The sequence below is a fragment of the Rhopalosiphum maidis genome, chromosome 1 (assembly GCF_003676215.2).
Source record: "Rhopalosiphum maidis isolate BTI-1 chromosome 1, ASM367621v3, whole genome shotgun sequence".
Lineage (NCBI taxonomy): Eukaryota > Metazoa > Arthropoda > Insecta > Hemiptera > Aphididae > Rhopalosiphum > Rhopalosiphum maidis.
Genome location: NC_040877.1, coordinates 17,933,303 through 17,961,101, shown reverse-complemented (window position 1 = coordinate 17,961,101; position 27,799 = coordinate 17,933,303). Strand labels below are relative to the sequence as shown.

General features: G+C 25.8%; 3 protein-coding genes across 3 annotated transcripts; 2 read left to right on the top strand and 1 right to left on the bottom strand.

Annotated features, from left to right (window-relative positions):
- Nucleotides 1–87: 87 nt before the first annotated feature.
- Nucleotides 88–7,343, top strand: LOC113548566 (vam6/Vps39-like protein). The gene is made up of 15 exons (XM_026949511.1): nucleotides 88–616; nucleotides 1,034–1,189; nucleotides 1,253–1,359; nucleotides 1,419–1,625; nucleotides 3,557–3,737; nucleotides 3,805–4,058; nucleotides 5,166–5,295; nucleotides 5,362–5,486; nucleotides 5,558–5,683; nucleotides 5,748–5,970; nucleotides 6,039–6,422; nucleotides 6,495–6,643; nucleotides 6,705–6,983; nucleotides 7,050–7,144; nucleotides 7,201–7,343. Exons 1-15 carry the CDS (start codon nucleotides 547–549, stop codon nucleotides 7,268–7,270), a joined length of 2,556 nt encoding a protein of 851 aa, XP_026805312.1. The 5' UTR covers nucleotides 88–546; the 3' UTR covers nucleotides 7,271–7,343.
- LOC113548567 (anaphase-promoting complex subunit 7) lies at nucleotides 7,180–11,679 on the bottom strand. Its single transcript, XM_026949513.1, has 10 exons — nucleotides 11,530–11,679; nucleotides 11,229–11,451; nucleotides 10,958–11,139; nucleotides 10,099–10,208; nucleotides 9,841–10,027; nucleotides 9,559–9,765; nucleotides 9,380–9,490; nucleotides 9,192–9,323; nucleotides 8,592–8,866; nucleotides 7,180–7,564 (listed from the first exon to the last, which is right to left on the bottom strand). Exons 1-10 carry the CDS (start codon nucleotides 11,596–11,598, stop codon nucleotides 7,321–7,323), a joined length of 1,740 nt encoding a protein of 579 aa, XP_026805314.1. The 5' UTR covers nucleotides 11,599–11,679; the 3' UTR covers nucleotides 7,180–7,320.
- Nucleotides 11,680–16,442: 4,763 nt separating this feature from the next.
- On the top strand, nucleotides 16,443–27,249 carry LOC113557060 (linear gramicidin synthase subunit D-like). Its single transcript, XM_026962352.1, is given in 22 exon segments — nucleotides 16,443–16,568; nucleotides 16,638–16,782; nucleotides 16,879–17,139; nucleotides 17,701–17,832; nucleotides 18,710–18,875; nucleotides 18,992–19,100; nucleotides 19,102–19,117; nucleotides 19,176–19,300; nucleotides 19,399–19,617; nucleotides 19,887–20,089; nucleotides 22,186–22,374; nucleotides 23,277–23,465; nucleotides 23,542–23,677; nucleotides 23,757–23,892; nucleotides 24,396–24,597; nucleotides 24,986–25,262; nucleotides 25,386–25,498; nucleotides 25,558–25,865; nucleotides 26,120–26,364; nucleotides 26,434–26,667; nucleotides 26,739–26,897; nucleotides 27,032–27,249. Coding segments are annotated over 22 exon segments (3,834 nt in total). The 3' UTR covers nucleotides 27,176–27,249.
- Nucleotides 27,250–27,799: the final 550 nt, after the last annotated feature.

Sequence of the window (27,799 nt, the reverse complement as noted above, 5' to 3'; positions counted from 1 at the left end):
AATATGTAGATCCACTCGACCATATGTGATCTAAAAATTAAAAATATTTTTACGGAAAGACCGCGAAATTCGTGAAATTGTAAATGGAAGAATAAAAAAACCGTTTTACTTTCCACAACGTAATGTAAATTCATCGCCGAACGACGTCTATCAATGTTATCGTAATTGATAACATATCTTGCATTTAATTTAGGATTACTGATTAGGTTTTACATAGGAGTTTTGGACTATTTGGAGTTTAGGGTTTGGGAATCAAATATCAATTTTATTTATATAGAATAAAGATAATTATGGCAATAATGGTCAAATATTTGTATTAACTGTTAACTTTAAGTCTTTAAATAATTAAATCATTTTAAATATTAATTACCGTCATAAACTCAGCTACTGTATTGTACAAATACAAATATGTCGGTCTAGGTTCAATTGATTAATTTTAGTTACTTGACCTATTCTAGGTATAGTAATCTTTGTTCAATAAAGACTACAGAGCTATAAATTATTACTCCTGTGTGATTTACGAGTGCAAATGATTTACAGTTCAAAATGCATGACGTGTACGAAGTTGTAAAACTGTTAAAGTATTCTGTACAAATCGAAAGTATCACTGCTTATGGTAATTTTTTTCATCATAAATACCTTTGAATTTAATTTTATATTTAATTCTTGAAAAGTATTTATTGTATCTAAAGAATATTATTCAATCTTTATTATTATTATTAATTTTTAACGGGTGTTCATATTTGATGATATACAGAAATCTGCATCATATGATCAATTATTTGTTTTTCAACTATTATGTGCATCAAAAACATTACAGTGTTTTAGACTATTCTATTTGATTTGAATTTCCTTGCCATATTCATTACCTATATAAATTGTTTTTACAGAATTTGATTAATATTTCTTCTAATTATATTCCAATTAGTTTATAATTTATAAATTTAAATATCAATAGGTGAACATATCACAAACTATATGAATATATGTGACCATATAAAATTATTATTAATAACATTCTTTTGTTTTTTAGATAATTATTTGCTGGTTGGTAATCGTTTAGGGCACATATTCTTATATACCACCAGTCCTAGAGTACAATTAGTTGACTGTAATAAAACGTTTAGCAAAAGACCTATACTACAATTAACTGCAATATCAGAATGTCAAATAGTTATTTGTCTATCAGGTATTTAATATTTTAATAATAAACTACTTTTATACTATTTAATTTTTTTTATTACATTTTTAGATGAAAGAGTTAGTGTACTCGATGTATCTCGAGATAAAGTAATACATTTAAAAACACCTGGTTTACAAAAAACTAAAGGTGCTAGTACTTTTACTGTAAATGTGAAGGTAAATTATTTATATAAATGTAATGTGTACACAAAAAAATTATTAAAATTAATTTATAGACTCCCGATGGATTGCAAAGTAATGCCAGTAACACAGTTGTTCGACTCTGTGTAGCTGTTAAAAGACAATTGCAAGTTTACTATTGGAAAGGAAAAGATTTTTTAGAGCATTCTGAAAATATTAACTTACCAGATATACCTCGCACATTAGTGTGGTGTGATCAAACAGTAATTATTGGCTGTAAAAATGAATATTACTTATTTGATGTAAGTATTCATAATAATAACTATATATTTTTTTTAGATGGTAGTTTTTAATACTTAAATATCATAAGTTATTAACCTAGAGAATAAAAAAAATAAATAATATGTTGCAAAATATTAAAAATTAAAAGTTATGTTTATCAAATATTCATTAATTTGAATGATATTATAATAAGCTATGCAAATATTTAAAATTGTGTAGTTGTATTGCCTTGTTTATTAAATGTATGAATAAACAACTATAAAAAAAAATATTTAAAAAATATTTTGTGTTGTACACAATGTATAACAATTTTTATAATTAAATAATACACTAAAAATACAATTTTTTTCTATAGAACTACATTAAATTTCATAAAATAACTATCGTGTTTCACAATAATTTAATAATTTAATTTTTTGCATTAAAAAATATATTGTTGAATTACTTATTGATTTTATAAAATATATCTATAGCTTTTAACATGTTTAAGGATATTTATATGTGTACATTATATTTATTTGAAATTACATGGTTCAATTAAAATCTAAGATATGTGAGTTTTTATAAATGATTACAATATTTTAAGTTAGTTAGGATTTTGTGATATTATATTATTTGAGACTTGAAAGCTTCTTCTAAATTTTTTGATATTTAGGTATTTTGTATGTATTGAAATTTTGAACATTTTTAAATGATATATTGAATTGTTAAATCAATTAGGCATTAAGGGTGTATGAGTGTTGGATCTTAACTAATTAGGAATTTATAGGTTAAGAATGAATATCTAATTATTGCTCTGTAGAAGTGACTTCCTATTATCTATTGCAGTGTTTTGGATTTGTGATTTTTAGTCATTTTTAATTTATTAATTGTTAATATTGAATTTCATTAATTTTCCCATGTTTGTTTTGTTTGATGGAGGCTTTAATATTATTATAATGCCAGTGATTATTCTAGTCACAAGTTCTGCTTTATCAGCCATCTCGATACCAGTTAAACTCTATACCTACTATATTCAGTAATTATACTCTGATAAACTTGATTTTTTTTTTAAGGAATTAAATTTGGTTGAGATATTTAATTTGTCAACAACAGACATTGATTGTACAAATATTAAATGGGCTAAGTTTTTTGAACTATAGATCAGATATTCGGGATTCATAATACCCACAGATAGTTGTAAATTAACTTTAAGCTGAATATTTTAGTATAAATATGATTCATGGGTCATGAGGAATATTGAATAATAATAATAATAATAATAATAAGCTTCAATTTAAAATTTAAATGCAATTGAAAATCTAAACCTGTTCATTATCAGTTAAACTGTGAAAACTAATAAATAAACTAATTCCTAAAAGGTGTATTATAAAGTATAACAATTAAATATAAATAAAAACTTAAGTGTACCTACCTAATTCATAGAATTAGAGTAACAGTCATAAATAATTAATGGAAAAGTAAATGTAGAGATAGACCATGGAAACATTCATTTTTAAGTTTATCAAAAAATCTTCTAATGATATATTGATATTTAGGTTATTGTTTTAGATACAAAACAATTTAAATCAAACTTTTGAATTTTTGGTTTTGCATTAATTATTAGTTTACTAGTTACTACATCCTATAGCTTTTAATGTCTTGCTTATGTAAGTTTTAGGAATTAAGTTCAGCAATAATAAAAATCATATTTTTCTATTTTTGCAAACATTTTTATAACAGTTGAAGTTTCATTAACTAGTTTTTAGTAAATAATATGATTCATTGTTTAAAAATTAGAATCTTAGTATATAGCTTATAGTGTGTACCAACTATAATAATATGATCCATTACCTGTTAAAAGAATTTAAGTTTTAAAATAAATACTTGATATATTCTGATTATGTTAATATTTTAGTTAAATTTAATAGAGTTAAAGAAATTTAAATATTGTATTTTATATCTATTTTAGGTTACTATGGAACAAGTAAAACCATTGATCTTAACTGGCAAAAATCAAGAACCTATTATAACCAAAATATCTGACACAATGTTTGGTGTTGTCAAAGATTCTCAATTAATTGTTATGTGTACAATGGGTAAAGTAGCTGAACAGCAATTTATTAAATGGTTGGACACACCGTCTATTATTTGTATGTAAAAGTTTTATATTTAAAAATATACTTAATTATTGTACTTATTAATATAATTTTATTTCAGTGTATGATGAACCTTACTTAATTGCAAGTATAAGTGATAAATTGTATGTACAAACTATAGAATCAGTCGAAAGTTCGGTTTCACGTCAAGTAATATCAGCTTCTTCTAAAACTATGAATATGTTTACTTGTAAAAATGGTTTAATTTATGTTTCGTCTACGTTGGATGTTTGCTGTTTAAAAGCAGTTCCATTTGCTAAACAAATCAAACGGCTTCTTGAAGATAAAGATTTTCAGCTTGCTTTAAAATTGGCTGTAAGTAGTTAACTCTAAAGAATAAGATTACTAAATTATGTTTTACATAGAATAATGCATTTTAAATTGAATACTATTTCCTTACAAAAAATTATTTATAGAAATGTACATTTTTCTTAACTTTTTTTTTTAAATAATGTTTATTAAAACATTGATTACTACAACTGTCATGTATATGCTCTCTTCTTATATAAAAAATCTGTATTTCAAATTAAATAACGTCTATGACTACAATAGTGGATATTACGAGAATGCAACCTGGCCAAACACAGCTGACTTCATGCAGTCTAATAAACGCTTTCTTTTTATTTACAATATATAGAACGGAAATCATAAATTTAAAAAAAGTATTATGGTGCCACCTGAAATCGCAGGGAGTGCAGGTGCATACCCTGCACCCCCCATGGACACGCCTATATTGATTTCTAGTCATTTCAATCTTATTAAATTTAATAGATATTGTATCTGTTTTAAAATATTTTAATATTTCAGTTCACTTTTCATCCCTATATTTTGAGTTTATTTGTTTAATAACATGTACACATAAAAATAAAAATGATAACTAATGTGATAACTAGGGCTCGGATTTCAATGCATTTGCATCTTTTTTTTGGAATCTCTTACACATGCTTTCCAAGCTACAAATTTGTTTCAAGTACTCTGTCTTCCATCCATAAAATTTTTTTAGGGCATTTTTAACAAATTTCTCCTATTATGACTAAAAAAATTGACTTCATTAAAATATTAGTACTACATAATATAAATTATTTACATTTTGAACTTAATACTAGGTAATCCGGTTTTAAATTGGAAAAGACTGAAATTGTAAATTTCTCTTATTGTATGGTGTAATGCTAATGTAATTTAAGTTTTTACTCATTTTTTTATATTATATTTTTTTTTTACATAATAATTTGAATTTATTTAATAAATAATGCATTTTTGGTATTTTTAAAGGCATTTATATCTGAGCCCTAGTAACAACAATAAAATTCCCTTTTAACTGTTATAAAAAATTATAAAAGTAAATCAATACTATTTTTATACAGTAATAATTCTTGTTAATAAAAATCATATATTCATACTTATATTTTACATATAATATAGAATATATCCGATGAATCCATCGATGATAAAGAAAAAAATGTATCACAAATTAGAACCTTATATGCCAATGATTTATTTGAAAAAAAGAAATATCAAGAATCCATGAGAGAGTTTTTGAAATTAAATACGGGTAAGAAGAATTTATAATTAATATTTTAAAATTTATCTTTGAGCAATATTGATTTAATTCTTACAGATCCTTATGATGTTATCAGATTATTTCCAAATTTATTACCTCAAAGTGATTCAGATTATGGAGAAGAAATACTTGAAAAAGAGATGGAAATAAAAATTGTTGCATTGATTGAATATTTAACTGAAGTAATTAGACGAGAATTTAATTTAATTGATTGTATTTCAAGATTAAACCTTGGTTTCTGGTGAATTTTTAGGTGAGATTCAATCTTTTGAAAGAACCCAATATTAAAAATCAGTCAGATATTCTTGAAATAAATACTAATCATCAAGAACAGTTACTTCAGATTATAGACACAACACTTCTAAAATGTTATTTACAAGTAAGCTAGCTATAGATATAAAAAATAATGAAAAAATTATAATTTTTAAATGTTTGTGTTATAGACCAATGATGCTCTGATAGCACCTCTTTTAAGACTTAACCATTGTCATTTATTAGAAACTGAAACAACCTTAAAAAAGTATAAGAAATACAGTGAATTAATAATTTTGTACCAAACTAAAGGACTACATAGTAAAGCATTAGAACTTCTTCAGAAGCAGTCGGATGATTTCGATTCTAATCTAAAAGGACCTGAAAGAACTATTCAGTACCTACAAAATATTGGTAATTAATTAAAATTATTATTTTTTATTATATGAATTAATACAATTTACAAAATATTTACATTATAGGTTCAAATAATATTGATATTATTCTACAGTTTTCTGATTGGGTATTAAAAAAGTATCCAGAAGAAGGGCTTACTATATTTACAGAAGATGTTGCTGAAGTAGAAAATTTACCTAGACCTAAAGTATTAGATTTTTTAATTAGAAATCATAAAAATTTGATTATACCTTATATGGAACATGTAATACACGTTTGGAATGATACTAATGCTATATGTCATAATGCTTTAATACATCAATATAGAGAAAAGCTTCAAAAATATAACACCATGTCAATGCAAGCTGATGAACAAACAGCACAAAATACTAAAATAAAACTTCTGGAATTTTTAGAACAATCAAAGTATTATACTCCTGAAACAGTATTGGTACATTTTCCATTGGATGGTAATATTAAAAAAGTTTTACTATTATTAAATTGTTAAAGATATCTTACCACTATAACATATAATTTAACAGGATTTTTTGAAGAACGTGCTATAGTATTAGGTAAACTGGGTCGCCATGAACAAGTCTTGTCAATGTATGTCACTGTGTTAGATGATGTTAACCGAGCAATTGAATACTGTGATAAAGTTTATAAATCAAAAAATGAAAACTGTGATCAAGTAATTTTTATAACTAAAAATTATAATACATCTTATGTTTATACATTAAAAAAAATTATAGATTTACGTTATACTATTGAGATTGCTCATTGACCCTCCAGATAGTTGGTTAGCTGGACTAGGTGATGTATCAAAACCAGCACCCAATTTAGAGAAAGTTATTGAAATTTTAAATAAAAATGCTGCTCAAATAGCTACTCCAGATGTATTAAAAGTGTTACCAGATGAAATACCCATTCATCGTATTAGTAATTTTCTAGTTATTGCTCAAGAAAAAGCAATTAGCAATAGAAGGCTTTATCAAGTGAATCGTGGACTACTTTATGCTAAACTTTTAAAAGTAATAATTATTAATATTGTTTAATATGTACTTGAAATTCTAATATTCAATATTATTCTTTATTAGATTCAACAACAGAGAATATTTTATGAGTCGCAAAATATCACTTTGACTGAATTTAATATCTGTGGAGTATGTAAAAAACGATTTGGAAATCAAAGGTATTTTAATTAATTAAATAATAAAAAACAAAATGTTCATTATCTTAATGTTTCAGTGCATTTGTAAGATGCCCAAATGGTGAGATTGTCCACTATTCGTGTCATAATCACAAGGCAGATCAATAAGAAAACTTATAATATCCGAGTTCGTTGGCATAGGTTAAAATTGTCATGAATTATATAGATATGTCGGATCCAGATCCTTCATGATCAGAATCCATGAATGTATCTTCTTCATGTACAGCATTATTGAATGGTGTTGATTCATTTTCAGCATTATTAACACCACTAAATGTCGCATCTAAAAGTGAACCATTTAAAACGGGTCCAGTAGAATCTGCGGATGTGGCTGTTGAAGTATTGCACGGTTTTCCCAAACCCTCTAAACTCTCCATAACTCGTTTGTTATTCGGGTCAAGACTAAAAAAAAAGCATTAAATGATATTTATTAAGTGAATTTTTTAAATTTAAATTTATAAAATCTGTATAATAAATTGTAATAAAAAATCCTATTGTTATCAGATGAAATATTCTAATTAAACTATGTTTTTATTGTTTTTACAATTAGTATTCAATATTTACCTAAATTATATTATTTTTAAAAATTAAAACATAATTATACTTAAATTATTAAGGTATTATATAATATTAATATCATTTATTCAATCATAATATTTATTATACCTAACCAAGAATACCAAATAATCCTTAAAGATAGTTAAGCAACTTGTAATTGTAGTGTAATCAAGTGAAACGGTGTTAAATAAAAAGATTGTGCATGTAAAGTAAACACATTTCCCTGACCAATAAAAATGTTATTTTATTATACTTTAATTATCTTAAATTATATTTTAATTTCTTAATTTTAGAGCATTAGACAATTTAGTTCACCTATTTTATAAATATTTAAAAAAATAACAAATAAATATACTATACAATGCAAGTTGTACAATTCTGTGTTTGTAATTATAGCATAATAATAATAAGATAACTAGATCATTGCATAGACTGATATATTACTACAAGATCGTGAATTGGAGTAAATAATTACCACATGGTCTATGTGCAACACTAAAGGTTGATGAAATTGGCAAAATTATATAAGTTAAATAAAATTGCTGAAGCTTATCCTATCCTAATAGTAATTTATTAAATTTATATAATTGTTTAATATATATATAAATAAATTATAATTTCTATTAAATTTATGGATACGGCCTTATATAAAAATCTGCAAGTCAAAATGACTAATATCATTGTTAACCACAATATTATAACATCTCTTTTCTTCTTGTTTAAATGTTAGTATCTTTATCGCTCGAAAGCTTCTATGCATGTGAGAATCATTATTTCTCTCTCTATTATGTAAGTTTAAAAGTGTATATTTAGCTAAAATAAAAATGCCATATCCATATGATTGATATAAAATATAAATCAAATTAATTACTTTAGTGCAGAATAATAGAAGTCAAATGCTTTTTCTAATTGATTTTGTTTGACACTTAAATCACCCAACATTTGATATAATCTACAAGTTGGTTGATCTAATGCTTGCTTATGTAATACAGCAACAGCAGGACTGTAATTTCCTTCTTGTTCAAATATCTGAGCAATCATATATATTGCTGGAAGATAATATTCGTCAACATTTAATGCTCTTTCCAAAAGTATTTTTGCTTTGCCAACAGTCATTGGATCTTTCATTAATATTGAAGCATATAACTAGAAAATAAATATGTATTATTTAATATATACTTACAAATACAAAGAAACCTATAAATATTTACTTAAGAGATATAATAACTAAATTGATATTGATTTACTAAATTTTCCAACCTCTAAGTAAAATAGGGAACAAGAAAATTGAAATGAAAATGACTTTTTTTATGATTTGTATTTACATAGAAATATTGCTGCTTTAAAAATACTAATTTATAAAATGTGATCAATTAAAAAAAAATTTAACAACCTTTTGCATTAATGATATAGTTGCTATTAAATCAAAAATATATATAACATATAGATTATTAATAAAATGAATACTTACAGTTAATGCTTTTGGATGGTTATTCATTTGTTTACAACAATTGCTAGCAGCTGTTACAGCATTTCTCATCTTATGCAATGCTATGTAACAATCTACCATACCTTTATGTGGATCGAACAGATAAGAAGCAATCTAAGAAATAAAACATCCATTATATCATGATAAAAAAAGAGAATTTAATAACTTACATCATTAGCTTTACGAAATTGTAAAATAGCATCAGAATACTTTTTCATACTTGTTAATATCATTCCGTGCAACAATAATGCTTCAATATTTCTTGGATCAACAGAACAAGCCTGTATAATCACATAATAGTTAGCACACAGTATATTAAATATATTTATTTAAAAATCTTTATAAATACTTTTTGCGCCAAACACAAAGCTTTTGAATAATTACTATTACTATAGCATACAAAAGCAAGAACAATCCACATATGGGAATCAATCGATGATTCATCTGCATAACTTGTCGGGAGTAATTTTTCTAACTCTCTGTTGTGTTTTTCCATGTATAGACACATAGCTAGAGTACACAGACCATCTTGCATTAGTGGATTTAACCTGTAAGCCTACAACATGAACTGTCTTAAAATATATTTAAAAAAAAATAAAAATTGAAACAAGGAATGGTTTTAAATACTAACTCTTTGTAAGTAAATTAGTGCATTTTTACGATCTCCATAAAAATAATATGATCTTCCAATAGCTACTAATAATCTATTACTATTACATAAAGGTGAATTATCATCCAACTGTTTTAAGGTACTAATAGCTGCAGGATATTCAGTCTGTTGAAATAGATAGGCATGGGCTTTTATCCAACCACTAATCCTAAAAATATATATAATATATACTATATATATGCAATCAGTAATATAATTTCATAAATATTAAACACTAACCATTCAAGTCCATTAATTCCAACCATTTCTAACATAATAGCATTTACTTCATTTCCTTTAACACCTAAGCTCAAAAGCCCTTCAGCTGCTTCAATTGCTAGTGGGCATTCCTTGAAAATTAAATTAAAACTGAATTAAATTATCTATAAATTAGTTAAATATTCTGAGAAAAACAAACAATGCAGAAATAATTTTTTAAATTTGATTTTAATTTTATTTTTATGAATATAAATTTAAAATATAAGTGATATATTTAAGACATTTTTTTATAACAATTTAATTTTAAGTTTGAAAACAATTTTTATAGAGGTTAAAATTAAACAATAAGATTGAAAATTAACAGTAATATAATATCTAGCTTATAAAAAAACTGGTATTCTTGATGTATGCGGTTTACCTCACACTTGTCATCTACCACGCATGTCTTTACACATTATATAATATGGTCTATCTCACACCTAATCTATTATTATTATTTGAACTGATAAATTATTCGATTATTTTATTATAAATTATTTACCTACCTAATTGTATTATTATTTTTATTGGTATAAACTATAAAGTAGTCAGTTAATAGTATACGGCTAGTAAGATAAAAAAGCATTCGATTATTGTTCATTACATCGATTACTAATCATTAGATTATTAAAATCATTCGATTATTCCCATCACTGGAAAATACCATAGATTTTTTAAAGGAAAGAGGACTTCTTGACGTTTTTTACCTATGTGGTAGGCATATATAAACATGGGTGGTAAACAACAAGTGTACAGAGACCACATGTGACATATAGAAATGGGTAGTAGACTGCATACGACAAGAATACCAAAACTATTACAAAAGATTGAAGATACTTACTTTTAAAACTTTGTTATAAGCAGTAACAGCATGAACAATATTGCCCATTTGATGATTTAGTTTTGCTATGGCCATGTTAATTTTAGTTTTTCTTTGTTTGGATGGTACTGATTGTAAAATAGCTAAAGCCTGTTTATTATCTTTTAATTTCACCAAACATAAATGCAAATGATATTTTATATCTATAAGAATAAACAGTATTTTGCTATTTTTAATAAAAATAAATAAAACACAAAACTACAAATGTATTACATATATTATTTATACTAACCTAAATCAGGCATAGGATCTTTTAATCCATCATATTGTTTTTGTGTAGCTTTTGCTGTAGAACAGGCATCTTTAAAGGTCAATGCTGTTTTATACGCAGCTTCTGCTTGACGATAATTACCTAAGTAATAATGTGAATCACCCTGATATGCTAATATACGGAATTTATGTGGGGCTGTTAAGATATCTGTTGAGTGTTCACTAACTTTTAAAACCATCTCTGCCTAAATAAAATTTAAGTAAAATTAATCAAAAAATATAATAAAATAAAATTACACTTTCTAAATATATAAAAAATTTACCACTTTTATGACATTGGAGTGTAACTTTTGACTGTGTAACAATTTTATTTGATCAAATAACATACTCATTTTGAAAAATAAATTTAAACTTTGTATTAAATTGCCTTTAAAAATAATAACTTTTGGCACTTTTAAATGTAATTATGTATAAAATTAATATTATTGTTACTTGTTAGAAGTAAAAATCCAAAATAAAAGATAGGAAAATACAATATTCAAGAAGTATTTAAAATAAACAAAACAATAGGTACAATTAGATAAATGTATAGTTAAAAATCATGAGAAAAGGTTATTTGGTATTCCGGAAAAATAAAATTTCAGTACACTATATAGTAGAAAAAGTTTTACAAACCAAATGGCTAACAAAAGAAAAAATGTAATAATAACGATTAACGGCTTAATACAGCCACAGCGTTAATTAATTAATATTTAATAATGTCTTAACAAAATAACGAATAATCTGTAATCTGTAATCTGTATGAGTTATCACTAATAACAACATAGATATTAAATGGAATAAGAGACCAATCACGGTTCATGAGGGTTCTTGTGAATTTGAGAATTTGTAGCGCTCCTCGTCATAAATAATCAATTAATTTTATTCATATTCCCGCGCAAATAACATTTAAACTCAATAGTTAATTATTAAACGCACAAGACACAACAATAACAGTTCAAAAATTTTAACAATTAAATAATAATGATAACAACAGTAAATACGATCACGAGGAAGGTTAATCTTCTATATTATAATATTTATATATTCATAATTCATATAAAAGAAGAGACTGATTAAAAAGTGACTCGTTGAGACATTGACTGACCGACACAATTTATCAACGCTGGGTCTACAAACTTTGCCAATCCTAAACAACCCCTTGCCTCATATCATACTACCGTGTAGACATATAGTTTATTCCTACACAAACACGGTAACGCCGTCTGTTGGAAAACAGTATCTACACAAATCATAAATACATAATGTATATATAAACCTTTATACACGCATTTCAGTTTGAAACTATCCCGAGTATACTATACATTGATACATTATAATATTTTTACGATCATAACGCAGGTCGTTATATCTAATAGAAAATTAACTTCTTTCGCGGTGTTGCGGTAGACCGCAGACACGGAAACTTTTTTTCCGGAGATCTAACATTTAAAATAGTATCGTGAAATCAAATCAGACGCATTAGCTTTTAATTAAATATTTAATCTCTAGACCATAAATTTATCGAAATATCGAGAATATAGAACTTTATAGTTAGTATTCTAAGACTACTTGTACAAGTACCTGCAGGCTGCAGAGTTGTTACAAAGGTTGAAAGGTGTTACTATGTTGAACTGTTGACGATATATATTTTTTGTGTAGCACTAGTAAAATCATTTTGCTTTATCCAGTAAGCATAATAAATTCATAACCAATAAATAATAATATTCAAATTATTTATTTCTTAAGAAGACTATGAACTTCAGTTAATACCTATCTTATATCTATTATTTTTATAAAAATTTAACTTAATGTCATATCATATAGATATAATTGAATCATAATATTCACGTGGGGCATCGGTTGAGTCTCAAATTTCGATACTTAGTTAGTTGAGTACTTGAGTCTTACTGTCGGTGTGACTGATTTTGTTTTTTTTCTGCTAATACCATTGGACTATGCTATATAAAGTATAAACGCCTGCCACGATCTCGTGTTCGATTCACTTAAACCTCGGGCTTCCATTTTGTTTAATATTTCTATTTTTCATGTATAGATATTAAGATATTGATAGTTGATACGGAAACTGTTAGGCGTTGAAGTTTAGATTCGGGTGGAATAATACCACGCCACCTCGCTTTTTACTAGAAAATCTTCACAGAATCACACGGCACTACGGCAGTATAATATATAAGTTGTCGAGTATAGGGGAACATGGGACGAAATAAGGTTTTAATAGGAATAAATTGTTTACTTCGTATAATTTTTTTCTAAAATTACAGTCATATAATTTTTATGTCATCTCATATGATACAACTATTAGTTAATAACAATAAAATAATTTTTAACTTAGTAAAAATTGAAAACTTAAAAATCTCATTTTGCCCCATATATGGGGCAAAATGGAATACTCTTTATACACTGAATAAAAATTTAACTAAAAACAATTTTTTTGATTTTTTTATTTATTTTATTACCTAATCTAAGTTTTCTTATTTCATATTTACAAATAATTGTATGAATAGGTAACATAAAGAAAAAAAATAGTTTTATGAGTAATATAATGTGTATATAAAAAAAATTAACAAAATTCACATCAATACCAGCACAAAGATTATGAACATATCTCTTAAAGATTGTGCATTTAATCTAGCCATCAATAGACATATTAAAGACTAAAGTAAAGTTCATCGCGATAAAAACAAATATCATCATCATTTAGATATCACGTCCCCATTTTGCCCCTAAAACACATGCAGTTATATTTATTGAATTATTTTGGCAGACGTTATGACAATTATTATTTTTATGAAAACACTCTTTGTGTATACATGCATTGCTGAAATAATTAATAATGTAAAAATAATTTATCTTCAACCAAAGAAAAAATTAAAAATTAAAAACGTTATTTTTAGATCACCGTTTACACGGTATCACATTTATCATATTTTTATCAATAGGTAACTCATATTATAATGCAAATAAAATTATTAAATATTAACTACGTCTTCTCGAAGGAGGACCAATTCTAAACAGCTATTTTAAAAACTTATACTGTCATTATTTCCTTAAAAATTAATCACGTTCCCCTATTAATTGGGGGGAAATGTGAATATTTGTATTCTTTTGGTTCCAGTTTATTAGATAAGTGAATCGTTTTATGGTCTATATTCTATTATCTATAAATATATAAATATATATATTTATTATTAACTGTCCTCTGTGTATGCAGTCACTTTTCAAGAGATGCCGTACCATAATAGTGTATGCAACCACGCAGGGTTTCGATGGCGGATGCTTTTGAGGGTGATATCAGAGCTAATGTATTATTACTTTTATGAAAAAGTGGATCGGATCTTGAAGTGGTCTTTGGTTAATATTTCTGTAGCTTCATTTTATATAGTAATATAAACATAGTTATTCGTTTAATTGCGTAATAGTAATTACAATATAACTAATATAAGTAGTTAGGTATGTAGTAAGTATCTAATTTATACTTATAGATAAGTACTTGACTACTTGAAACCTGTTAGCCATGTTTATATATCCAGTTTACCGACACTAGGTTTATATATGAATTGTATTATTCATTCAATAAATACTTTATTCCGGAAACATAAAAAATATATATACAAAATAATTCAACTAATAATACTTTTTGAAATAGCTGCTGAAATGGATTAACTACTATCTACCATAACTATAGTATCAAACTTAAAGGTCTCCGGGCCCCAAAACAGCTTCTAAAAAGGGCGTAATTTTAAAATGTATTAATAAAAACTGCTTTTAATTTGCTATTAAAAATGTATAAAATATGATTAAGATAGACATTATTACTTTATACATCCATAACATTAACAATATAGTGAAACATATTATTAATTTCCAAGTTACTATCTACCTCATAATAATATTTATATAAGGCTATTTCTATTGAAGCCTTAAAATAAATAAATAAATAAATAATAATATTTTATATACAAAATATTTCTCCATGTTGATTGATTTTGTGTGACATTTTTTTTTTCGATACTTGGGCACCGAGAAGGCGAGAAGGTAGGTATCTAAGAGCCACTAGGCAGCTGCCTAGTTTACCTAGACAGAAGTTCAGCACTGAGTCTATAACAATAAATTACTTCAGTACACATTAATATGACTTTACTTACAAAATTATTTTTATACTTTAGAATATTATTTTAACAGTTTTTTTTTTTTTTTGGTACCCATATTTAACATGAAACTTTGTACATCAATATTAACTACATAATTTAATATGCATTTTATCTCAGACTCATCATATCAATGAATAAGTTCATACCTGTCCTACACTCCTACCTAGGTATACGATTTCAATAAAACTAAGCTTATATTGATATATAATTTTAATTAACGTAAATCAAATATTTAAATTATGTAAAAAAATTTTAGTTTTTAATTTAAACACCTATATATACTTATATAACAATTTTACTAATAATATGATAATTATTAAATATGATTAACATCTATATTTCTTTTAAACCTTGTAGGTGTTGACTGTTGGTATACGGTTAGGTATTTTAATAGAACCAACAAGCTATATATTGGATATTTACATTTTTGACTTATGACTAATGTAGCTCAATAATTATAATTATCATTATTATCAATATATAATTAGTTTTAGTATCAGAATATTCGATTTATAATTTGATTATATAATAAATAAAAGATTAATAAAATGTATACTTATTATTAATTTTATATTTAAATTAAAATTATAAGTGATACATAATTTTGAATACAAACACAATTAATAAAAAACATATTCACAACTTATATTAATATTTATAAATATTTAAATATGAAAAAATGATACAATACATTGTAAATACATACAGCCAGATAGAACAGTTACGGTAGTAAATATAAACACATCGTTAATATGATGCTTGTAAACCAAATCACGCCACTTTGTTGTACATCAGACTACATATTATTTCCTTATTAATTGGTTATAGATAAAAACATAATATTAGGATTATTAGTATGTTTAGTCGTTTAGGTGCGGTTACGCTACAGTTGGAGTGTATATATACGTTGTAACTTGTAGTTGAGTGTTTATTAGGTTTATTTCACTCGGTATATTTAAACGTTAAATTTAAATTTCTAAATACGTATCATTATTATTAATTAAAATAAAACTTTGTTTATTAAAATGTCAAAAGTTCCTGCTGTAAATATGTCTAATTATGACAAACAAGGATGCCTCGATGAAATGTTTAAAATTCAAGCAAACGCTACCCCAAATGCAGTTGCCGTAGTTAATGTCGATGGATCAACGGTTAGTTCAGTTGTTTATAGTTTATATAAATTCGACATTTAATATAATCAATTGTTACTTTCATTTAAGGTCACGTTTAAAGAATTAGATGAAATGACAGATGTATTGGCCGTAAAACTAAGGAGCATTGGTGTTACCAAAAACTCGATGGTTGGAATCATGATGGAACGTTGTCTTGAGTATACTATTAGTTACATTGCTATTCATAAAGCTGGTACCTACGTCATTAGTGACATTTATTATTTGTTAATTCTTTATTTGTAAAGGTTTAATAATTTAATATTCAACAAATTATATTCTAACTGTATAGGTGGCGCATGTTTAATCTTGGAGGTATCTTATCCATTACCACTACTTCGTTCGGTTTTAGAGGATTCGTCTCCTAAAGCAATTCTTACCAAAGAATTCTTTGAAAGTCGATTTAAAGAACAGCAACTAATTTACTTGGATAATGGTTGGTACGATAGTTTGAAAACACAAGTGGATAAATCACTTCTCAAGAAAGAACCAAATGAACTCGATGATTTAGCTCTTGTAGTGTTCTCATCTGGCACCACGGGAAAACCAAAAGGTATTTTTCGTTAAAAATGTATGATACTTTTAAAATTAATCTTAGATAATGTCAAGATAAAATTTATTATATGTATATTTATTATTCATAGACAAAACTATTTAACTTAGTTGTAAACGTAAATTAATACAAAAATTGCTTTAATATAAAATGGTGTTTATATAATGTATACAATTTATATAAATTTATTAATTTTTTATTAACTCCATATACCAATGTAGGCTTTTAAATATTTAGTTTAGACAATAATATATTAAAGCGACTATTTGTATTAATTTATTGTTAACTTTGATTAATAGACTAAAATATAATAATAAAAAACTACTAGATCAAAACTTTTTTTGTCAAATGTTATAAAGTTATATTATGTATTATATAGTTATGTTTACCTAATTTAAACGATTTGGCTACAAAATGAAAATGTATAGTCCTGTAGAACTCTTTTGCTACTGACTATATACACAATAGTAAATATTAATGTATTTGTATAGTTATATAGCTAGATGAAAATTAAACAGATACAACAAATATTCATATTAATAAAACTAAATAATTGTAAAGGTATTCAATGTCCTCATCGTGGTGCTGTGTATTCATTTACATGGAGACATAAAGCATACCCTTACGTGGATGATGACAGAGAAGCTTGTAATGTATTTTTTATTTGGGAAATGATTAGACCATTACTTAAAGGTAAATTTATATTTTTTTTTATTAATTAATTGGTAGTAGATGGTATTTGTGGACATGTGGTATTTTTAAAAAACAGTACATTAAAGATCAAAAACGATTAAGAGGGCATCTCACCCGCATGTGTTATCTCTGTCTTAGAAGTTGTCTTACAAGCAAATTTACGCTCAGCAGATCACGTTTAGCTCCGTCAGTTTAAAAGTTAGAGTGAATCGACCTATTATGAAACTTGATGGTAAGAAAATTATCTGTGTTTGTATGTTAGTTTTTTACGATAGTTCAATTTTTTAGTAAATTATGCGTATATAACTTAGCGTAAATTAAAAATGCTCATAACTCACTTAAAAACTTAACAATCGTAAAAAACCAACACACAAGCACAGATAATGTTCTTACCAGCAAGTTTCATAATAGGTCGATTCACTTTAATTTTTAAGCTAACGGAGCTAAATGTGATCTGCTGAGCACACATTTGCCATGTTACGTACTTGTTAGACGGAGACAACACATGCGAGTGTTGCGGCCTCTTAAAGAGTTGGTTGTATCATATAATCACTATAATCCAGCATGTACGTTTTATTGATATTTTATGTAACTATTATATATTACCTTTTACCTATTAATTATTTTTATTTAAAATAAATTTATAAATAATTGATAACACATAAAGAGTAAACATATTATTTTAATCACATGAATTAATTTGTAAGTTTTATAAATTAGCTTAATAACGAAACAGTTATGATTAATATATATTATACTTACAGAATTTTAAATTAAATAATATACGTACTTCGTTATTTTTTTATTTTTTTTTTATAATTGCATATTTATTAGATTTTGTTGTCTATTATGTAATACACGGCGCAAATATTTATAGGATTTCCGATGTATATAATTCCTGATGATGCGATTTACGATCCGCCAAGATTACTAATGTTTTTACGGATAAATAAAATAACAAGAATGTTATTCACACCATCGCTTTTACAAGCAGTCCTCGATTACAAGGGTATAAACATTCCCAAAGGATTCAAATCACTTAAGTAAAATATTTAATCAAATATTAAAAAACTATTAGGCTATATCATATTTAATATTCATAATACTTAAATATATCTTTATTTTTGTAATAATTGTTTATTTATTGCATATACATCAGACAAATTTGGATATGTGGAGAAGTAATGACATCCTCTTTAAGAGACAGAATGGAAAAAATTGCTCCGTGGGTTAAAATGTTTAATTTTTATAGTGTGTCTGAATGTCACTGACGTGACTTGTGCTGGTAACTATTAAATAATATATTTATTATTTTATAATATTCATTATTTAATATTTTATAGATGTTTCAAAAGCATATAACTTAGAACCAAGCAAATTTGCTCCCGTTGGTGCATCTTTGCCTGGTGTTCACATAATAATAATGGACAACGAATATAAAGTTAAAAGCATAGGAATATCAGGCGAGGTAAAGTTATATTTTATTCGGTTGAATAATGTTCTTTCGCTAGGTTCTCAAATAATAATAATCGCTTTAATATTATGATTATATATGTATATACATAGATTTATGTCGGAGGACCTACACTTGCAATTGGTTATTTAAATCGTCCCGAATTAAATGCTTTAAGATTCATTAAAAGACCCAGTACAGTACCAAAAGAATTTGGTGATCGATTATACAAAACCGGTGATTGGGGTTATTTAAGATCTGATGGAAGTTTAGAGATTTGTGGACGTTGTGATACTATGGTTAAAATTAGAGGCTATACTGTTGAACTACAGGTTAGTATAGCACTATAGTATATACATTAAACTACCAGATGCAAGTGTTTTTATTACATAATTATTTTTTGTTTAGCTATCACATATGACATTTATTATGTGATTATTATTTAATCACAAATATATATCTTTTGCAAATATTATCTAAATAAATATATGACTATAATTTATATATTTTATGTATTGTATGCATCCATTAAAGACCCTTATTATTGGTTCTTAGATTTTATGATATATTAATATAATTTATAAACACTTTATTTTTATAGGCTATTGAAGCTACTATTTTAAGTGAACCTGAAGTAAATTCCGTGTGTGTCTTATCCATCGGAGAAGAAGGCACTGACAAGTATTTAATAGGTTATGTTGTATTAGAAGCTGAAGCAAAGTTATCTGCATCATCATTAAAACAAAGATTGAAACTTAAATTACCATTTTACATGGTTCCACCATTTTTCTTCTTCTTAGATAGGTATATATAGAACATATAGGGGTGACTCTTGGGCACCGTTATTTTTTTTTACTTTTTATGATAACAAAAAAACGATAGATTATTTATTACATTATTTGATAATTTCGATTATCTGAAGGAAGTATTAATTAATGTATTCAGTAATTTTAACTTTTTAAGATCATTTTTTATTTTTTCTTGTGAATACATTTATGTGTGTCTTTAAGTTTTTAACTCTTGACTTTTAAGTATGATAAAAAATATTCTAATAGCTTTAAGTAACATTTTATAGAAAAAAAGCAATATTATATTAGTATTATTAAAAAATGTTTTGATATATCTCAAATACTTCACTGTAACTCAATGTCGTACATAGGTGGGAAGGCTCAAATCCTCCTCAATATTTTCTTGCATTTCGCAAATTTATCATTATTTTATAGGTACACCACTTAATAAAATTTATATACGCTCCCCCCCTGTGAACATTTTTTGGGGGGTACGACCTTGCTGTAACTAGTATGTATACGATATATCTAATAGAGATCTGTTTTTCGGATACTCAAAAATGTTCGTGTAAACTGGGCCTTGATTTTTCGTAGTCAGAACGTGACATTTTTTTCCGATGTCTTAACACCATTCCTCCATTTTATTTATTAATGAGTATTGATAAATTTGACATTTGACATAGAACCCCGCCAAAAGACGAGTATGGGCCAAGCATTAATTACACAAAAACAAAATTCCTCAACATAAAACTGTTTAAATTCGTACACATTTTCAAATCGAATACTATACAAAAGAATATTTAAACTTCTATATTAATAAATTATAGGCATATTTTTAGCTCAAATGTCCTTGACTCTTGATTGTTGAGTGTCAATGTATCATTATTAGAAGACATCAACGCAAAAGTAGGTATATTCATCGTAGTAACGGGGTTTTAGACGTATAGTAGCGTCATAATAAGGTAATAGGAACGATAGGGTATTTCATGAGGCCATTGCTTCAAAACCAATTTGCTTTCGAAACTTGGCTGTGAAATATAACAATATATTATTATACGGTTTTGGATAATAAAATTTAGGAGGTGGTGATGATTGACCTTTAACATCTATAGCATTTAGGTTGGTTTAAGGGAATCGAAAGCGGTGATTTTCTTTCTTTGTCTAATACTTACGCAATATAGGATTATAGACGTGTTCTATTTCCAACGTACTAATTGATGTAACGAAGCAATAAGAATATTTTGAACACAGATATTATCGTCAAATCGACTTTCCCACATTTTTATGTTATTCCCCCAAAATCCTAAAAACGTTTTATTAAAAGAGTATTTAAAAAATTGACATATTATAATTTTTTCCTTTTGGAGAAGTAAAAATCAAAAATATGAGAAAGTTGATCACAAGAAGACTTAACGCTAAATTTAAATAAGTTTTCAGAATTCTTATCGCTTAATTATATTAATCGGTACGATGAAAATAGAACACGTATATAATCCTAATATGTTGTGTGTGTGTGTTAGACAATTCTTTAAATTTGATATAGGTAATAATACTAATAATAAATATTATAATAAATTCCTAAAAACAAAACTTACTATAATACTATATTATAGACTATTTATAGTTTATTTAAACACAATTGTCAATTAAATATGACTACTTATGTTTTATAAGTGTTATAATACTTATAATATAATATCAATAGTCATTACTCAATACTCATAATCGTAATTTATCTTTAGTCTTAAAATATTAATGTAATAGTATAATATTATTATTAGCTATGGAAAACTTTTAAATACCCACCGAGGCAGCGCGAGAGTGTAGTTGATTCACTCGTGTCGTACGTGCTACACTCCAAGTCGGTATTTTGGTCGCAACACAAATTAAAGGACACGAAGCACCAACTAGTAACTACACTCTCGGCCTCTCAGAAAGTGGGGAATGTCGTTAAAATGTTCAATTCACATTTCACGACGAGGCGACCTCGTGAGAGTGTGGAGCTAGCGTTACAATAATATATAAATAACAATTATCTATAATAACATTAAATATTATAATTTATAATAAGACTAAAGTACTTAAAATTTGTATATTATAACTTAATTATAGATTGCCAGTTGTAGAAGCTTCTGGTAAATTGGATAAGTCAGTTCTACCAAAAATTATCTTGGATAAATCAAATGGTATTTTAATTGAAAACTGGAAAACACAAACTGAAAAAACTGTGGCTACCATATTTTGTAAAGCTTTGAAAACCTATAGTCTTGATGTTGAAGATAATTTTTTTGAGAATGGCGGGTAAGTAGAAAATAATCTACCTATAAGAGTATTTTTATAGTAGTTACCTACCTACTATAATAGAATATAGTTAAGAAATCTATACCTATAATATAAAAATTGATGATTTGTGGTTAGGTTATCATGTTCAAAACATATTTTTATTAAATTTCTAACAATTTACACATTAATTATCAATATGTAATGATGCCAAATTGTCTATTGTGTTATTTGTATTGATCGATTTTAATAAAATACGATTAATACACCTACATTTAATTCTTGTCAAATAAAAATTAAAAATCACGAGAGATTATATACCTAGCAAAGTTTTAAATTCAAATATTTAGTTAGTAGTTACTAGTTAGTTCATTTTAATTAGTGAGACTAAACCACCATAGACTCTTAATACCACCATTTTTTTAGACTGTCAACACAAATTTATAAAATGAAACATTTGATCTTATTTTACTATGTACAGTTCACATTTTGTTAGTAATAGACCATAAAGAAGTATAATGACTATAATGTAACAAAATGTGAACAAGCTAATATAGTAATATAGGTAGCTATAGATATTAGATATGTACTATCTATATATATTATCTATAGCCTGGTTAAAAGGCTTAAGCTCCCCCTCCAAGATTTATGAGGTAGTTGTTCCAGTGTGTTACTGTCTCTACACTCTATCACATTCATGATAGACCAGGCCCCTATTAATTCCCATTACTTATAGAATGCACCAACTGTCATAAGTACATTCATAGAAAAGAGATTATTATATTATACATACCTACTTATAATAATAGGTAAAACTTTTATTATTTTATTTCTAGAAAATACTATATTGTTACTGGTGAGATTTAGTTATTAAATATACTCTCATCAAATTATTTTGTATTGACTGTTATTTTTAATTTTAGGCATTCATTATTAGCAGCTAGTGTAATTGGTGAATTAAATAATACATTTGGAACTCAATTGCGTGTATACGACTTATTTCTAAATCCTAATGTTAAAGCAATGGCATCACTATTAGATCAAAACATATCTGCATCAAATGAAATTAACTTAATGAAAGAACTAAATAATCTTGTCGATGATTCTATCATGTAATGTATACAGATTCTTGGTTGAATAAAAATACATATAATTACATTTTATAACAAACATTATATACCTTTTTAGTTCAGATAAAATGATAAGATGGTTTTGGAGAGCTGCAAATTTAAATAAAAATAAATTCACCAATGGTAATGTACTCCTTACTGGCGCAACAGGATTTGTCGGTGCATTTATTTTACAAAAGTTATTGCAAACTCAAGTAATAATTATCCGTGTACTAATATTTACTAATACTAATTGTACTATTCTTACAAGTATCCTATCAATGTTTTATTTAGGTAAACATATTCTGCTTGATAAGGGATTCAGCAGAATTCAAACCTTTGGAAAAGCTTGAACAGACAATGAAAAAGTATAATATAAATGTTGGTTCTTTAAATAGCCCATTTTATTCTAAAGTTGTTATCTTAAAAGGTACCTGTATAAATTGAAAATTGAAAATTTTTTAAACTATCTACCTATGTACTAAATTGCTATGTATGTTATGTACTATGTAATATTTATGCTATAATAATAAAATATAATATATTTTGTATAACATAATACTATAATAGTGAATACGCACATTTTTTATGAAATTAGTAATTTTTTGGGCTATCTACCTGAAATAATGGTTAGGAGGAAGGGTACTAGTTCTTTTAAATGAGCACTTGTTAAATTTTTCGAGATAGCCGCTGATAAACACTTATAATTTACATACATATATAACTAGATTTAGGCATCATATGGAATGCTGAATTCTGAAATTTTTGTCCTAGGACAGGTTTTATTTTCCCAGTAATATTTTATAACTACCTACTCCATGGAATTTTCTGGTCATAAAAATCTATATTATGTTTTAAGTAGGAGTAGTTAAACCTTGTATTTATTATATCATTAATAAATTAAATTGCTTAAACCGCTCAACTATATTTTAGGTGATGTATCATTAATACAATTTGGAATGTCAGATGATGACTATGAAGCAATATGTTATGATATTGATTATGTTATACATGCAGCAGCTCAAGTTAATTTATCATATCCATTTGGAGCATTGTATAAAAATAATGTCATAGGTACCAAAAATATAATACAATTTTGTATGGATGGTAAAATTAAACCACTACATCATATTAGGTTAGAAAAAATAATCAGTATTAAAGCTATTTTTATTATTTTTTATCATAAAATATCAAAATAATTTTAAGTTGTGTATCATATATATTCATTTTCAATTGACCTTTCGAGAAAATTAAAATTATATACAAAATTTAATATGAATAGATTACAATGTGTGTTATTTTAGTAAATTACAATAATATGTGGTGATTTACATAAATACATTTTTGTGTTGAAAATAAAATATAAAAAAAGTTGTGTAAAATGATACAAATTTTGAAACATAAATAATAAGAAATAACTACAATATTTATAATCACTTATTAATCTAAATTAATAAAATATTAAAATATGTAAACATTTTAAAATAAAATAAAAATAATACATTTATTTATCATATTTTTAGTTCATCAGCTGTTTTTCCTCAAGGGCTTAAAGATTTGTCAGAAGATGATAACCCTGAAAACTGGGCACCATTACTCAAAAGTGGTTATGGGCAAACTAAGTGGCTGGCTGAACAATTAACTTTGAATGCTATTAAAAAAGGATTACCAGCATCAATATTTAGATGTGGTAACATAAGTGGAAGTAGATTGATACCTTGCTGGAACTTTGCAGATTTTACTTTATTTATAATACAAGGTGTATTATATACAAATACATATCCTGATATAAGTTGGAAGGTGAATATTATACTAACCAAAGTTGATAGGGTATTCAATATATTTTTATATAAGGGTATAAGAAAGCTATAAGAAGATAAATGATAAGACAAACAAACAAATAATATGCAAAATTATTTACAGATTGAACTAACTCCTGTTGATTTTGTTGCAAATACTATTGTGGAACTGGCACAAAATTTAAATGAATCCTCAGGAAAAATCTATCATTTAATTAATGACACATTTGATTCAAAGTATGAATTCCATTTTAAAATGAATTTATGTAAATAATGATTATTAATTTTTTTTGTAGATATTTATGGGAAGTAATGAAAGACATTGGGTATAGTTTAGAATGTGTATCTTATAAAAAATGGTCAGAAATAATTGAAAAAAATTCAAATCTTCAACCTCAATTAGCTTCTCTTGCTTATTTATTAAATTCTTCTGTGGAAGATAATAATTATTTAGAGAATCAGTCAACAGTGAAAAAAACAAATGTCAAATCTTATTTAACTTCTGTCAATTTAGAATATCCAATTTTAGACAGTAATGAATGCCGTAGAATTTTAGTGACATTAGCCAATTTAAATTTGATTCCCCAACCGGCCCTAATCGAAGGTAAAGATATTTTTGAAATTAATAGTGAATAATTTTATAAAAAAAATATTTTGAAAAAAAAAAATTAAAACCTTACATTTACACACAGTCTTTACATTTTAAGTAAATAGTAATATTGATTAAAAAAAATTATATCATCTTAAATAGTCTACTGTTAACTGTTAAGGTTCTTATTTTCATTCCATCATTTTTTCATGGTATGTGCTATAAACCTTAAGTATTGTATAAACTATATAATATACCTGTTTATTTAGGTTCAGTTAAACCATTAACAACACAGTTTTTGCCTTTAAAGTCAAAAGTTGTATTGATTACTGGAGCTTCTTCAGGTATTGGTTATGAAATAACTAAAAGCTTAGCATTAGCTGGTGCTATAGTGATTCCAACTGGAAGACGAATCAATCGCCTGATGGAATTAAAAAAGAAGATTTTTTCACTGGGTGTAACCAACAAAAACATAGTTTTTCCATATGAAATGGATGTTACTGATCCAATTAATGTACATTTAATTATTTAGGTTATATATTATTTTGTAAATAGATTTTATAGCTATTATTTATTAATAAAGGTTAAAACCGTGGTTAAAAATGTTGAAGAATCAATTGGCCCAATTGATATAATGATTATAAATGCAGGAGTAATGTTTTATACAACTTTTGACAAATGTAAAGTTGACGAATGGAATGAAATGATACAAGTGAATTGTAATGGTATGTTAAATTGTCTTGGAGCTGTCCTTCCTACCATGACACTAAGAAATTCCGGCCATATTGTAAACATAACATCAAATGCTGGTCGAAGAGTAAGTCATAAACTCAAAATTTGTATACTTCAATGTATAAATATAAATTATAAAATAATGGCATTTCATAGTCATTTCCAGGTTTAGGGGTATACTCGGGAACAAAATTTTTCATGGAGGGCATATCTAGTGCACTAAGAACTGAGATGACTGAGCATAACATAAAAGTCACATGCATTCAACCTGGAGATGTTAAAACTGAATTGTTACACAAGACTAGTGATTATGAGGTAAAAATAGTTTCCTGCATTTTGATACAATTATAATATTATATTACAAATACTATTATACATTATATACAAATATTTGTTCTTAACCACCAATAATACTTTACTATAAAGTATAAAATATTTTTTAAATTTAGGCTTTAAAACGATATGACTGCAGCTCTAATAATGAAATTCTCGAGCCATCAAATATCGCCGAAGCTGTTTTATTTGCTGTTACCCAACCATCATTTTGTGCTGTCAATGAAATTCTAATTGAACCAAAAATGCTCCCAATTTAAATATTTATTATCACAGTTCTATAGTACAAAAAAAGATATGTATATATATTATAAAAGAAAGATATGTATTTTAATTTTATTTTTTTAGCAATATTATATTACTCTTTATATTTTTTTTATTGTTTTTAATAAATATATATTTTTTTTAATAGACTAAATTGACCATATTAAAATTGTTCAACATAATTAGGTATTAAGGTACTATTATTTTCTATAAAAGATGAGAAAAAGGATTATATATCACTACTCTAAATGAGAATACTATTTATAAATAGATATAAACTTAGATGTTATGAAAATATTGGAAATAATATGATCATTATTAAAATGTATGTAGGAATTATCATTGTTTCTATTAATGATGCCTAGTGGCTATATATTAAATACAATAAAGTACTATGGCGGATTTACGTAGGCTGGGGGTCTGGATCCCCCCTCCCCATAGACACTGATTTAAACATATATAATTTTATAAGAAGACTAGATTTTATTTTGTAAATTTTGAATTTTAGATCTACATACATATTAGTATAATATTTAGGATCCCCCCCAGAAAAATTTTAAAATCCGTCACAAGTATTAAACTAAAGTATTTATTAATAAAATTGATAGCTAAATAATTGC

Bases quoted from the DNA above. Each gene is read 5' to 3' on its own strand.
- LOC113548566 (XM_026949511.1), top strand. From the start codon at position 547: ATGCATGACGTGTACGAAGTTGTAAAACTGTTAAAGTATTCTGTACAA. The intron at 617-1,033 runs GTAATTTTTTTC...TTTGTTTTTTAG, and splicing joins CGAAAGTATCACTGCTTATG to ATAATTATTTGCTGGTTGGT. The intron at 7,145-7,200 runs GTATTTTAATTA...TTAATGTTTCAG, and splicing joins AAACGATTTGGAAATCAAAG to TGCATTTGTAAGATGCCCAA.
- LOC113548567 (XM_026949513.1), bottom strand. From the start codon at position 11,598: ATGAGTATGTTATTTGATCAAATAAAATTGTTACACAGTCAAAAGTTA. The intron at 10,209-10,957 runs GTAAGTATCTTC...TTAATTTTCAAG, and splicing joins CTTATAACAAAGTTTTAAAA to GAATGCCCACTAGCAATTGA. The intron at 8,867-9,191 runs GTAAGTATTCAT...TTTATTTTCTAG, and splicing joins ACCATCCAAAAGCATTAACT to TTATATGCTTCAATATTAAT.